At 34.5% G+C, this 14,361-nt stretch overlaps 1 protein-coding gene across 1 annotated transcript in view; it reads left to right on the top strand.

The window, feature by feature from the left end:
- LOC134841811 (uncharacterized) overlaps nt 1-14,361 on the top strand; it is a gene marked incomplete in the record, with an annotated part of 93,148 nt that overhangs the window by 58,827 nt on the left and 19,960 nt on the right. Inside the window, 3 exon segments of the mRNA XM_063857848.1 lie at nt 797-1,092; nt 1,333-1,459; nt 2,250-2,341. Of these exon segments, the coding sequence (XP_063713918.1) occupies nt 797-1,092; nt 1,333-1,459; nt 2,250-2,341 (515 nt within the window).

Genomic DNA, 14,361 nt, shown 5'->3' on the forward strand with positions numbered 1-14,361 from the left:
ATCAGTGTCCCTGAGAATCGCAGAGAATCTATAAATAGGCCTGAAATGTTTTATCTAAGGATAGTCCTTTTTTGTATTATTTCAAATATTTGGTTAAAACTAGCAATTATTCAACGTTTCTCATTGTTTCGTCCTGGCAGATTAAATGATTTGAAAGACGTGAAAACGCAATCAAGTCATTGGTTAATATTTCATTACTTTTCGAAGATGCTTATGATGAGTTATCATAAGTTATGAATGTTGCAGTGATGGCAGACCTTTTCAGCAACTCACTTGTCAGTAAACTATGTCACTAGACTTCATAGGAGCTAAAGGTGCTAACGCACAGTTTCAAGCAAAGCTTTGATACAGGGGAACAGGGGGTGGATCTAGATTTTCTCGAGATGGGGGCGGATTCTTAAAAAGAAAATTGAGAATTTTGGTGACGTTTTTTTTAGATCGACCAATTTTATTTTCTGAGCTCATTTAAAACACAATGAAGATCCTGTTTTGACAAAATTTTCTGTGCCGCTGACAAATTTCCAATTTTTTTGGGCTCTTTTTGGAAGGTTTTGTCGCGCGCACCCCCTCAAAATTTGTATAAACTGATGCCAAACGCGGCTTTAGAAAAATTTTACGGTCGGTCGGCTCAAAGTGGATGTCGTAAATTCATAGCAAAGAGGGAACCCTTTTTAGGGTGAGGAGGTCGAATCACTCCCCCACCCCTAAATCCGCCCCTGCTTTGATATGACCATTCTTTGGCTGATGATTCATTGTTTTCTCACAAACTTCATATCTTGCATAATTTTGGTTCCAGTTCCTGCTCTCTGAAACATACGACGCTTCCTGGGGGTTCTCTCTGACCCGGAACCCTTCAGCAGAAGGACACCTTGCCTTCTCTCCCGTACCTGGAGGATCCTTCTACCGTCTCCTTGACCTTGTAGTGCCTCCCCAGACTCTGGGCCACTTTGCTCTACAGCTGGAGTTGAACTCATTTTCTGGAACTGACCAGATGGCTGGTCTGTTGGGTATGGAGGTAGTCCAGGCAGGCAGCTGGATATCCAGGGGCTTCAACAGATCATACGTGCAATTGCAGGACGCAAATACTGCTATGTAAAATTAACTTGTTTAAAACCAAGAAATTGAAACCATGAATTTAAACACATTGCCAAAAAAAATTATACTTGGGTTTTTTGTTTGACATAAATAAATCAAAAATTTAGTCCAATAAAAAAGAAAAAATAATCGACTGGTTGTCTTAAAACTCGTTTTTTTTCGCGTTTTTTCTTGTGAAAAAATGACCCCATTGCAAAGTTGCAAGCTGCACAATTTCAAGGTATGTTTTTGTTTCAGCAATATCATTGGCAACTCGCAGTACATGGTTAATCTAGTGTATGACTTGGGCTTCATTCAAAACCTTTATCCAAACAAAGATAACTTCACTTCAGACGCAAAGACGCAGCCAGATGCACACAACATAGTGAGACCAAGGAGTTATATAAAATACCGGAGTTTTTGCATCTCTAGTCACAAGAATCTCCTCCCAAGCAGAAGAAATTATAGCCATTCAACTTTTTCCGTTCTTATGAGATATAACTTGATAAAACATCAAAAAATTTGACTTGTTTGCCATTTTTGGCAAATACAAAAAGACATATATCAATATTAATCAGCTCATAGGGAAAAACAACGGAATGTTGAAGTTGTTGGTTAACGTTTGTGTTTGAATAACCCGGGTTGACCTCCATACACCGAAAATGCTTATCATACAATTCCATACATCAAGTGTGTGGGAAAATGCTTGTCATACAATTTTCATACAATTTCTAAAAATGGTTGAAAACTGGTATTAACTCATTTCTGTGGCTGTTTGATTCTTTTCTTATATCAATTGTGAAAGACAGCCAATTTCAGGTCGTTTGCTATGCATTGTAAATGCAAGACCGTCCAGCCTTTGGTGTTTTGAGTAACCAAGGTCTTTGTCACTTGTGTTCGGTTGCAACTACAACCGAAAATTTTTCAGAAACAAAATTTAGAAAGAAAAAATCAAAATTTTTTGTTTATGGGAAAACATCTATCATACAATTTTCATATATGGAAAAATGCTTATCATAGAGTTTTCATACAATTTTCTGTACGTATGGAATTGTATGAAATTGTATGACAAGAAGTTTCTCATATATGGAAATTGTATGATAAGAAGTTTTGTTCAACCCGGGAAGTCGATATCTTTGAGCTTGTTTGATCAGCTGCTCCGTTTTTTTGTTCAGGTGCAGCTGGCAGTCATTGTTCACATTGGTCAAAATATGACAGTTGGCGACACTTTCTCACTCAGTGCAAAACTCCTGAACAAAATCAACAGGTTAATCTTCTTAAAATATAAAAACACCACTGAAATACCAACACTGAGTTAAAAAGAAATAAAATTTTGATTGTGTTGAAAAAAAAACAGCTTCTTTTCTATATTGAATAGAAGCCGCTTTTTCACTTAGAAAAGCGTCTCGAAGTCCACTGGACTTCGAATAGACACACATTCACAGGTATCTTTTTAAATTGAAGGCCAAACTGAAACAATTAAAATGCACAATCACGACAAAGCTAGATGCTCAATGTAACAATTATTCATTGATGAGGCTGTACATATGTATGGCACATTAAACAAAAACGGATCTACTTAACAATCTCCGTCCTTTCAAGAAAGAGGGAGGGGGGAGAGATTCTTCAGTTGGTACAATAGGGGGGGGGGGGATTGTTAAATAGGTCCCCAGGGATCAACTTAACAATCTCCCACCTTTCTTGAACGGGTGGGAGATTCTTTAGTAGGTACAATAGGGGGGGAGGGGGGGAGAGATTGTTAAGAGTAGGTACAATAGGGGGGGGGGGGAGATTACAGCCCCCCCCCCCCCCCCGCAAAGTAACAAAATTTTCAATTGTTTTCCAACGTGTTTTTGGATTTTCACTACGAAATGGTATGATAAAAGCTACATAAAAAAACTGAAAGTATGGGTTTAGAAATTTTTAAAATACATTGTGCGACTGATCGATAAAAAGGCCTAATTTTAATATTAAAAAACTTGAGACGTAACCAAGACCGGCATAGGTGTAAATAGCTATGTCCTCAACATTGTTAATTTTCTATGATATTTTTTGTTGCTTTTATTTCCACGAACAAATATCTAAAACACTGCATTGCTCAAAATTGCTCCAAAACTAGTCGAGTTTGCGGAATCCGCAAAATAATTTGCGGAATCCGGAAAAATTTGTCGAACAAACAAACCATCATATGCCTGTAGTAAAATTACCCTGTTATGGAATCCGCAACTGTAAGCAAAATCCGCAAACTGGAACAGAAATCCGCAAAATGAAAACGGAATCCTTAAATTGTATGCTGAATCCGCATTTTGTCTGCTTATTTCTAACGCTACCAACAGTTCTATGAAAGTGACCAGCTCTTAATAGCTTGACCTTCACTCAATTCATTCTCAAACACTACCACCTTCTCAAACAAATATCAATTACAGTAACTTTTTTCTAAGTCAATTAAGAGATTAAGTTACTGTTATCCGAGATTCAGAATCTAATTCGACTTTTAATCCAAGAGAAAAACTCCACGACGAATCCCAACTACTGTAATATTATCATTCTAAGTGGGAAATTTGATTAATTTAAGCAAAGTTCATTTACTAATCCAAATGTCAATCCAAAATAGTAGATTAGAAGAGATGAAATCCAGAACAGCCTAAAATTAAATTCTTATAGGCTGATAAATGCAATTTGATTACCAGTTTAAAATTTCCCGATTGCAATGAGATTCTGTTTCTCATGCTAATCTCGAAATATGATCCTAAAAGTTGATCTCAAGTTAATATCACTGGTAAATGAAAAAGACTTTCCGGGAATTATCCCAAATAACACATTGTAAAGTCAGCTTTTGGGATTCTGCTGTTCACACTTATCCCAAATTATGATCTCAAAAATTGATCCAAAATTAAGATCCCTAATGACTTTCGATACGAAAATAATGGAATATTTGTACTCGGGGTGGGTTTTTTTTTCTTCAGACAAATTTCGACTTTTTAGCTAGCCATTTTTGACGGAATTTTTAAAAATCATTCAGAAGGTATTGTTGTCCTGAGCTTAAATTTGAAAAGATATTTCACCTGTGATCATTTTTCGTAAAGTTATGAGGGTTTAAATATTGCCATTTTGACCAATTTGGGACAATTAACGCGCGATATATTTCGCGCTATTAACGCGTATGCGAAGCTTTATTCCGTTTTAGAAATCGTTCCAAATTGGTTGAAAGAAGATTATTTGCCATAATTGATTTGTTAAAATGAGCGAAATCTGTTCTTTTGTACTTTATATGGCGTGTGGGGTGATGATTTCTTAAAAAAATCTTCATTTTTAGAGTTTTTTTTTCATTTTCTTTTTATTATGTTAATTTTTTTATGTTAATACTGATTCATAAACCATAAGAGGCAGTCGGAACATTCAGGGCTTCGCCCTGATACGAGCAGTCTTGTTATATTGAAAAATAGTTAAAAAATACCCAGGAACTACAAGTGCACTTACACAAGTGTATTGAAGCAAAAAAATTATGATTTTATTGTTTCGACTTTCGATACGAAAGTAACGGAATATTTGTGCTCGGGGTGGGTTTTTTTCTTCAGACAAATTTCGACTTTTTAACTAGCCATTTTTGACGGAATTTTTATATAATTCGAAAGGTATTGTTGTCCTGAGCCTAATTTTGAAACTATATTTTACCTGTGATCATTTTTCGTAAAGTTATGGGGGTTTAAAGAATGCCATTTTGGCCAATTTGGGACAATTAACGCGCGATATATTTCGCGCTATTAACGCGTAAGCGGAGATTTAATCCGTTTTAGAAATCGTTCCAAATTGGTTGAAAGAAGCTTATTTGCCATAATTAGTTTGTTACAAGGAGCGACATCTATTTTTTGTAGTTTATATGGCGCGTGGGGGGATGATTTTCATAGAAAAAAATTTCACATAAAAAAATTCATTTTTCTATTACATTTATTTTTTCAATGATATTTATGTTATTACTGCTCCATAAACCTTAAAAGGCAGTCGGAACATTCAGGGCTTTGCCCTGATACGAGTGGTCTTGTTGGATTTAACTGACAATGAGTAAGTGCTTGATATTATTTTTTGCAGTTGCTAGATATATATTCTAGCTATAGTTCTTAGTTGTTCATTCATGAGCTGGACTAGTTCAATGTACTAAGCAAATTGATGAATTCGATTACATTTGCGGATATCACAAACAATTTTGAGGAATTTGCTTACATTTGCGAAATCTGCTTACGACTTGCGGAATCCACTTACCTTTGCGGAATCCGAATTAGTTAGCTATATTAGCTCGTTGAGGAATTTGCGACAAATCTAATGTGCCTTGGAAAATAAATTACAGGTATTCGTGCAGGGATTCCACGGAAAGCATTTACAACTTGGAACAAGTTTAAAGACTTGCTTCTAAATTCCAGTGTTCTTCAGATACTAAAAAGTGCAGCAATTTAGTTCACAATTTTGGCCTCTTAATGTGGATGCCCTTTATTAGGTGCTTAAATTTGCAAACGCAAAACTCTAATTCTCGGGAACTCGAATTTGTACCTTTAAAATGCTTTTTTTTACCCTGTCATGCTTTGGGGTTCACATTTCATTGGGTTCGCATCTTTTTCGTGTCAGCTTTCATGTTTAATAGCTGTTATTCACGGCCTTTTCGCTCTCACTGTTTAATGCCAAATATTTTAGTTTATATGGTTTAACGAACAGAAAACTTAACCAGGATAGCTGGTTATTGTGCAAGTAGCACAGAAAGTTCCTGTCACACTATTAGAAAACATCTCAAAACAGTTTGTTTATTCAAATTGTGTCGTTTGCATTCACAGTGCGATGAGATGATCTGAATGAAAACCTAGACCCTAGGAAAATTATTAGCAAAAAAATTAGGTAGATTCGCCAGCAGTTTTTGTCAATCAAAGACTTGAAATGATATAAAAAACCAACCAAAATTAAAAAAAATACATTTTCTTAAGTTTTTTTTGCAGAAAGTAGTTATGATTTTTTGTTTTTATAGAAGAAACCTCGACTACCCTCAAAACGTTCCAACCACTCAAAAAGTGGAAAGGAACAAAGGACTTATTTTTTCTAGCCCCTTTTGATTACTTGAAGGAAAATATCTGAAAAGTGAAGTATCACATCATATCAAAACCTTGTTTGTCGTGATTTGGATTCAAATAAAATAGTTTCAAACATTTCTCAGTGCTGCACAAAAAAGACAAAATTTGCTCCGGCTGATCTCCCAAATAAAATTTGACTTTTATAGAGTTTTAACGCTATACTTTAACTTTTTTAAAATTTAGATACCACTCTTTCTAGCTTGTTCCACTTATTTGCTCGTATTTCTTAAAAAACTTAACCGAAAATTTTGACAACAAAATTAGCAAAAACAATTTCATATAATTTTCACTTTTTAAAATTTTTCTTTAAATTTGAAATTATATTGTTAAATTAATATAATGAACCTACCGTGCTCTTTGCACAGCAACTGGCCAATATAATTCTAATTTGATTTCACTTTGACAAAAACCAAAGTTTTTCGCAACAAAAAAGATTTTATAATAAAAATCTGATGTTAGACCCCGGAATACTTAGATCCATTTACTTTGCCCTCAAAATTGATTTCTGAAAAGCAGAAATTTTATCCCCCTAAATCTGTTGGGGGGGGGGGGGGGGGGGGGGGTGTACGGCTGATCCTAGCCTCGCAATAATGAGCTGAAATGAACTTCCACTTCGCCTCATTGTTCAAAAATACTTACACTAATTTACTGTTTGGACCAATTATTTTGTAATGAGACGAAATAATTGGTCTGCCAGCGTTTCATTAGTTCCCGCAAATTAAACAAATTAGTAGATGAAATTGTATATGGGGGAAATTTTTTGAAATAAAGTGGAACTAAAGTATGCATTAATTAGCATAAATTGGCAATAATCAAGCACTAGTCTTTTTGGAAAAAAGCTCCCAGCGGACACCATTTACATTTCCAAGAATGAACAGAGATGATTATTATATATAGCAGTAGCGGATGAGGGGGGGGGGGGTTAATGCCCTTTGCTTTCAGGAACTCGAAATGCTGACTGCTCAAAAGGTTCGCATCTGCTACTTTTTCCAACATGCATAATAATTGGCTGCAAACTTAAGTTTTTCTAAGGGCACCGTAAGAACCAGTACAAAACCAATTTGAGAGGGGAGCTTATGTAAATCTATTTAAAGTTACCCAGACACGTTTTTGAAAATTTTATTTTTTCTATGAAAAAAATGACTATTTTATAATTTTTTCATACATGAAAATTGTATGATAAGCATTTTTATTAAAAAATTTTAAATCGTTTTTTTAATGACCAGAAAGCTTCAAAAAAGGCATTTAGACCAAAAATGTTCATTAAAAACTTTTAAAACACTTGAAATTTTGTATGAATTTTCTATGACAAGCGTTTTTTCCATTGACTTCATTTATGAAACTGTATGATGAGCATTTTTCTTCTATGGACGTCAACCCGGGTATTCGACAGCATATTTAAAATAGTATCTAAAGCTTGTTAGATCAATTTCGTCAATTCAAGGTTGCATTTTGTAAACCGGAATGTGTATGAGGGCGGTAGGCCAACAAGCCGAAGGGCTGATATCTTCAACTATCCCCCCCCTCTTGGTGCCTACCCGGGTTGACCAAAATGTGCAATCATACGTCGCACCATGCATGGTACCATGGAAGCCTCGAAAAAATGCCGAAGTAATTTTATGTTGAAACTACGCTTTTTCCATGCATGGCGCGAGGTATGCTTGCAATTTTTTTATGGGGGCCTTCAATTTTTTATTATGGGTTCAAATCTGACCAGTACCTACCTTTTTTTAAACGGTAAAAATTATGTTTCTAATCAAATTGTCGGCCAATCATTCATTTGTCTGCTTATCTGTTGTCGGCTGAGTTGTCCCATCTTGAATCGTTTTTTTTTGTTGAGCACAATTTTTAACGTTGTTTTTAGTGTTTGAATTATTCCTACTTTTTGTCTTTTTACTTGGCTTGACTTCGTATTTCCTTCTTTGTATTTTTTTGTTTCGCTTGAAAAAATTATTTTGTCCCATTTTTTTTAGCCTAATGAAGATGTTTTTGGTCGTTTCAAGGGAAACACCACTTGAACACCCCCTCCGAACGCTTAATGGTTTTGTATGTTTACCTAATGGTTTGTTGAAATTTCTTTGAAAAGTTTTTAGAAAAATGTTAGTTTTTCTCAAGATTTTTACTGATTTTTAAAAAGGTATCAATCAAACGACCTCTTGCTCCCCTAGAATCTCTTTTTACTTGACCCCTCCTCTGTCTTCAGCCTTCGAAAATCTGTGGAGTATTTGATCCAAATTTTTGATTTTTTTTTGTTTTCTCGAAAAATATCGCTCTCAAATCTGAGTTTTTGGTTTCAATGAATAAAACAGTACCGAAATTTCCCTGCGTGGAGTATTTGATCCAAATTTTTGATTTTTTTGTTTTCTCGAAAAATACCGCTCTCAAATCTGAGTTTTTGGTTTCAATGAATAAAACAGTACCGAAAATTCCCTGCATGACCAGATACGCCTAAATTTCGAACACACAAAGTTATGGCGCGCGAATTAGTCATATTTTCGATTTCTGACGGTTTTTTGACCGTTTGAATATTCTCAAATCTCAACCTGCTATACTTGAGATTTTGGGTTCAAATCAAAAAACGGGTTGTGGGAAATTTATATGCTTAACCGAGTAACTCTCAATTCTTTCTGACGCCAAAATTTATAGCCTTCAAAAAAAGTCTAAATTTTGACTTTCTGCTTTTTGGCCATTTTGTTCTTTGAAGTTTTTGATAATTCTTGAGAACTACCCTCCCACTTCTGAGATGTCTGGAGGAATGAATCCCTTTTACAATAACGGCTACGGCCTGTTTTTTACATAAAAGCTATGATTCTCGGAAATGTCAATTTTTGAAAAAGTTGATCGTTTTTTTTTAAATCTTTTTTCGCTCAATATCCTGCCAAATCTGAAATTATAGATTTAATCGAAACAACAGGTTGTTGAAAGCGTATCCTCATAACTGGCTATGCACATTTTCTGTAGGAAAAAGTTATGGCCTTCAAACAAGTCGAAGTTTCGGAACTATGACAACTTTTTGCAAATTTTTTGATATTACGCGAAAATTACCGTGTCAGTACTCCCAATTTTTGGAATCTTTTCTGCTTAAGTGGCCAAAAAATGCTCTTTGCACGAAAAAAGTTTGAATTTTGGAAATTCTACCGACCCTTTTTTTTAGAACTTTAGATCCTTTTTCAGAAGTTTTTTCTTTTCCCTTAAAATGTACACAATCGAAGCTGAGAAAAAAATATCAATTAAAAAATTGATTGTGATAAAAACTACTACAGAAGTGGCGACTCCTTAATTATTTTCATGAGAAAATTTATCTGTTCGAGAAGTTGGATAATCTCAAAATTTCCTACCCCTCTAATTTATTTTAGTAGAGGAACAATTATGGTTTTAGGCAAAGTCCAGTTTTTGAAATCTTAGTTTTCGTGCCGCATTAGTATAGCAAGTTTATGCAATTTCAATTTTATAGTTCCAGCTTTAGCTGGACCCGGGTTCTTTTTTGTCTAGACATACAAAAAAAATTGGTTCATTTTTTTTTTTCAAAATCTATGGTTTTTTCGACTTATGTTTTTTTTAATGATTGTGTTGTATCGCAAGTAGTGCGAAGCTCCGCTTCGCCTCTGAGTTAGTTTTTGTAGCAGCATTATGACCGATATATTGAACACAGAGGCGAAGCAAAGCTTTTAATCACATGCAAAATAGCGAAATCGTAAGATTGTAAGCTAAAAAATATAAGAAAAGATGACGACAACTATGTCAAAAAAAGTTTTGGATAACTCAACAATTTTTTTTTGGATACACAACCACTGAAAACTTGTACTGAAAATTTTATCTTGTTTTTTCGAAACAAAATCTTGAAACAAAAACATTAAAAATCATCACGACCTAAATAAGATTAGGAAAATTGTAAACGTAGTGCAATCATGACCCGAATCATGATTTTTTGAAAAGACTAATTTTCATCAAAAATTATTTTAACAAAATTAGAAAGAGTTAAAAATAAGAAACAGCATACCAAAGGAAAAGTTACGATGAAAGTCTAACGACAAGAACATACAAATCTAGAAAAAGTTGTTAAATGACAAAAAATAAGTAAAACACTGAACCGAATTACAATTTTTCAAAAATGCCTTGTTTTCCTTGAAAAGTTTTGATCATAAAATTTGAAAAGAAATTAGCAGAAACCGACAAATTTATTTGAAACTAACACCTTGATCTATCGATTCCAAGGAAGAGTTTTGAACAAACGAATGATTCTGAGAAGACTTCATTGAAACAGTAAACCGAATCAGGATTTTTCGAAAAAGCCACATAAAAAATTTAAAATCACCAAAGTTACGACAAAATACCTACACCTGATATAACAATTTTTTTTTGAAAAAGTAGCAGAATTTCATGAGATTACTGAAAAGTAAAAGTGAACGTGCGATAACTTGACATTAATTTGAATTCCCATACAAAGCAAAACCAAGTTCTTTTGCACAAATCTTGCCTCAATTTGAAATAAAAACCAAGATGAGACCAAATTTTACTAACTTCTTTAACTTTTGAAGCAATTTTGGAACATTTTTTCCTTATTCTCATCAAAAAATAAAAAAAATTGAGTAGAAAATGACAAATTCGGCTTTATACTAAAATGGATAAGGAAATTACCAAGAATGCTTTTTTGCGTTTTCTTGATAATTTTTGATAGTTATTTTTATAAAACTATGAATGATCCTTTGCAAAAATAAATTTAAAAAAGCTCAATTTTGCTAAGCTTAGAACAACCGACAGATTATTAAACAAAAATCCTGGCAAATTTTTCGTTGAAGTTGATCTGTTACCTGGTCGCATATCTTCTTCTGGCTGAAGTGTTCTCTAGTGCTGAATCCATCACACATCTGGAGACAGTAGTCCGGAATAGACAGTTTCAGACAGCACAAGGTAACGTCTGCATTGTTTGATAAGGGCACGTACGCCTGCTGCGGGTAGCTCACTAAAAAAATAACCACTCATAACAGATATAGAAGTGTTCCAAATTATTAAAAATATCAGAATGTTCCCAAAACAGTATTTAATGCAACAATTTTTGAAAATGGTTTAAAAAATTCATATGTTTTTCCAGTTTTACAGTGGTAGATTCTCAGATAAAAGTATCCTCAGAAAAAAGATTAAGATCATAGTGCGAACTCATCTTCTGTCAATGAATGTAACTACCTATCGGAAAAATAAATTATTTCCTTCTTTCTTTCTTGGTGTAGAAAGTGTGAGAGAAGCCAATAAATTCAGACACATTTTTCTTGACCTTGAGCGGAATTTTTTGAATTTTTTTGGAACCCGAGTTACTGAGTTATGACCGAAGTGTAACTCATAGAGTAATTTCGGATAGGGTACACCGTCTGCTCGTCACGCTATCTTATTTTCGGCCGGATAGATTCGTGCAACTTCTTAGTCTAATACCGATCCTAATCTTACTCTTATACTATCTAGTCTCAGGTTGTTTAACTAGTCTCTGCTAGGCTCAATAGATCTAGGGTATACTGGTTTATTGCGGCTGCTGAAGTGCTCGGGAGAGTCCAACTAATTTCTAAGTTAAATTCAAATCTCTCTGGTGCTGAAATTACAAGTAACTTCAGCACTTACAAATAAGTGGGTTGTTAGTTAGATGGATCATGATTGGTTAATATTAAATACTTTACATTGGTAAAACATTTAATTTATCCAATCATAAAATATAGTTTAGATCAGGTTCCACCCATCCGGGTTTTACAGAGTTTTTTAGAACAGTTCTTCTGTAATTCAAGGGTGGATGATGGACGTTGGTATTTGGCGAACATCATAATTTTCTTTCGCTTCTTCTTGTGACGACGACTGAGTCTCTTCAACAAAGTCAATTCTGATTCCAGAATGGTTGGCTATGTCAGGTTTTTCTGTTCTACGTGGAGAACTTCTTTTGTGTATGATCTAGTTTGGGAATGGCGTGGAGATTGTGCGTGGAGGGGATGCCTGGTTACTCGGATCTGTACGTATACTTGAACATCGAGGTGGTCATTGGTCTAGTTCAATGAAGTCCTTTTCTGCGAAGTCAAGTCGTACTCTAAATCCTTTGAGTTGTGATTTTGAGCGGCATATCGATTGTAGTTGGTCATTCTCTCTCGAGTGTAGTGAGGTCGTCTTGTCTTTTGATGTTCGTCCTTGGTGTTGTATTCTGATCTATATATTGCATCATGTGATTTTACATTTTATAAAACTTTTATTAGTTTAATATTTTTTAATAATGATTTTAGTTAGTTGTTTTCACAAAAGCTTTTTGTTTTAGTTCGGTTATTTTGAAGAGTTACTCACCCTTGAGTAGCTCTTATTAAAAATAAAGGTGTGGTCACAAAGCGTGGATGTAGCGCGGTGGGTTAGGCCGGCTATAGAGCATGCTCAGGACGTCCTTTCCTGGTGGGTTAGGCCAGGAGTGGGAGTATGATTTCATGCGGTGTTTGTGAGGGGTCCTGTTATGTGACAACGTTTTATGTTGGGTTTGTTGTGGTTTTACTTATGTCTTGTTGGTTATGTACTTTTTCCAAAAAGCAAATTGTTTGTGGTATGGGTTTGTCTTTCGACTTTTTTGTGTTTTATTATTTCTTTCTAAGACTTTGTAATAGTCTTCAAAAGAATAAATTATCCAGTTTTAAACTGGGTTAATCCGGTTTGGGTACCGTTGGTTTCCTTTTCTAAGTCATGCTGTTATTCTATGATTTGTGGTATTTAGTAAGCTGCGTTGGTTAGTTTTGTTTAGTATATGATTCCTTTCCAACCGGGTTAAAGGAAAGTTTGAAACATGTTATTGTATGTTAGAGTTGTTGAGTGTGAAAACGTGAAACTGAAATTCATTATTTTAAACAATTCTTCGTGGGCGAGCTGTGCGAGTGTGGATAGAATTTCTGTGCGAATGAAAGAAAATATCAAAAGGTTAGTACTGCAATTGCATTTTATTAATTTACTGCATAGAATTTGGAAATTTACTGCTAGTTATGGGGGAATTTTAAGATACAAATTTTCATCATAATTAGATTTACTGCTTTGGGGGAAAAGATTATAGATGAATTTATTGCATTGATATTAAATTTAGAAATTTATAAGTGTAGGAGATTAATAGAATTTTAAAATTGTTTGATGAAGATTGTGATTTTTATTGTTTCTTTTGTGGTTTTTGTAGGTGATTGTGGGATGAAAGCTAAAAATCTAAGGAAAACATGAATAAAGAATGGTGAGTTTTTTAATATTTCAATTAGTTAGTTATATTCATTTAATTCATACTTACCTGTTAGTCGTCGGGGAAAAAACCGTGGGGGAAGATATCGTGAATTAGTTCTGAAGTTGTTAGTAGTTTAGCTAAGATGCGGATGATATTTTTAGTTTGAAGCAGTGGCCAAAGCAATTGAAGTGCCTTAATAGTGGTTAGTTCTTCAGTGCCTACTGCAAACTCATAAGGTGTGTTTTGGATTAAGTTATATAATTTGTGGTTAAATTTAGTGTTGTGGATGAATTCTAAAATTGGGATTTCTATAGGTTGTAGGAACTCGTGCGGGATAAGGAAGGGTCGGGATTCTTCGGCGTTGAAGGTCTTGGTGATGGGGCAGAAAATGTACATTTGGGTTATGGGGTCATAATTACGAAGAATACCATGGAGGTTAGTGTCTTTAATACAATATGTGAAATTTAGGAAATACGGTGAAGTGTATTTTGAATTGATGAATTGGAAACGATGGTGTGGTTGTCTAGAGGGTGTGTGGAGGTCAAAGTGATTTTGGATGAAACGATAGTAACTGTATGTATGTGTTTGTTTAGTGCGCAACATAATATCGTGTGAGCAGTGTAAATCTCTTTCGTGTGGTGCAAGGAAATGAAAGGTTAGTGAAAATATTTGGAAGCGTTCTTTAAAACTTTCGTATGCTTGTGTGTCTGTTAGTGCTTCTGAAATAATGTGATCAAACTTGCGGTCGAAGATGTTTAGTGTAAATATATATGGTGTCTTGATGAAAAATTTCTCGGTGATTTGTGGATTAGCGAAGCGATCGTCATCTAAGAATTGATCTTGGTTAGCTCTGATGATGTTGTGATCGTAGTATTCTAGCGTATATTCATTAGCTCTAGGTGCAGTGTGTATTTTTAGTGATTTTTTATATCCAACGTAAGTAAACTGTCTAGCGGTTAG

Source organism: Symsagittifera roscoffensis, chromosome 3 (assembly GCF_963678635.1).
Source record: "Symsagittifera roscoffensis chromosome 3, txSymRosc1.1, whole genome shotgun sequence".
NCBI classification, from domain to species: domain Eukaryota; kingdom Metazoa; phylum Xenacoelomorpha; order Acoela; family Convolutidae; genus Symsagittifera; species Symsagittifera roscoffensis.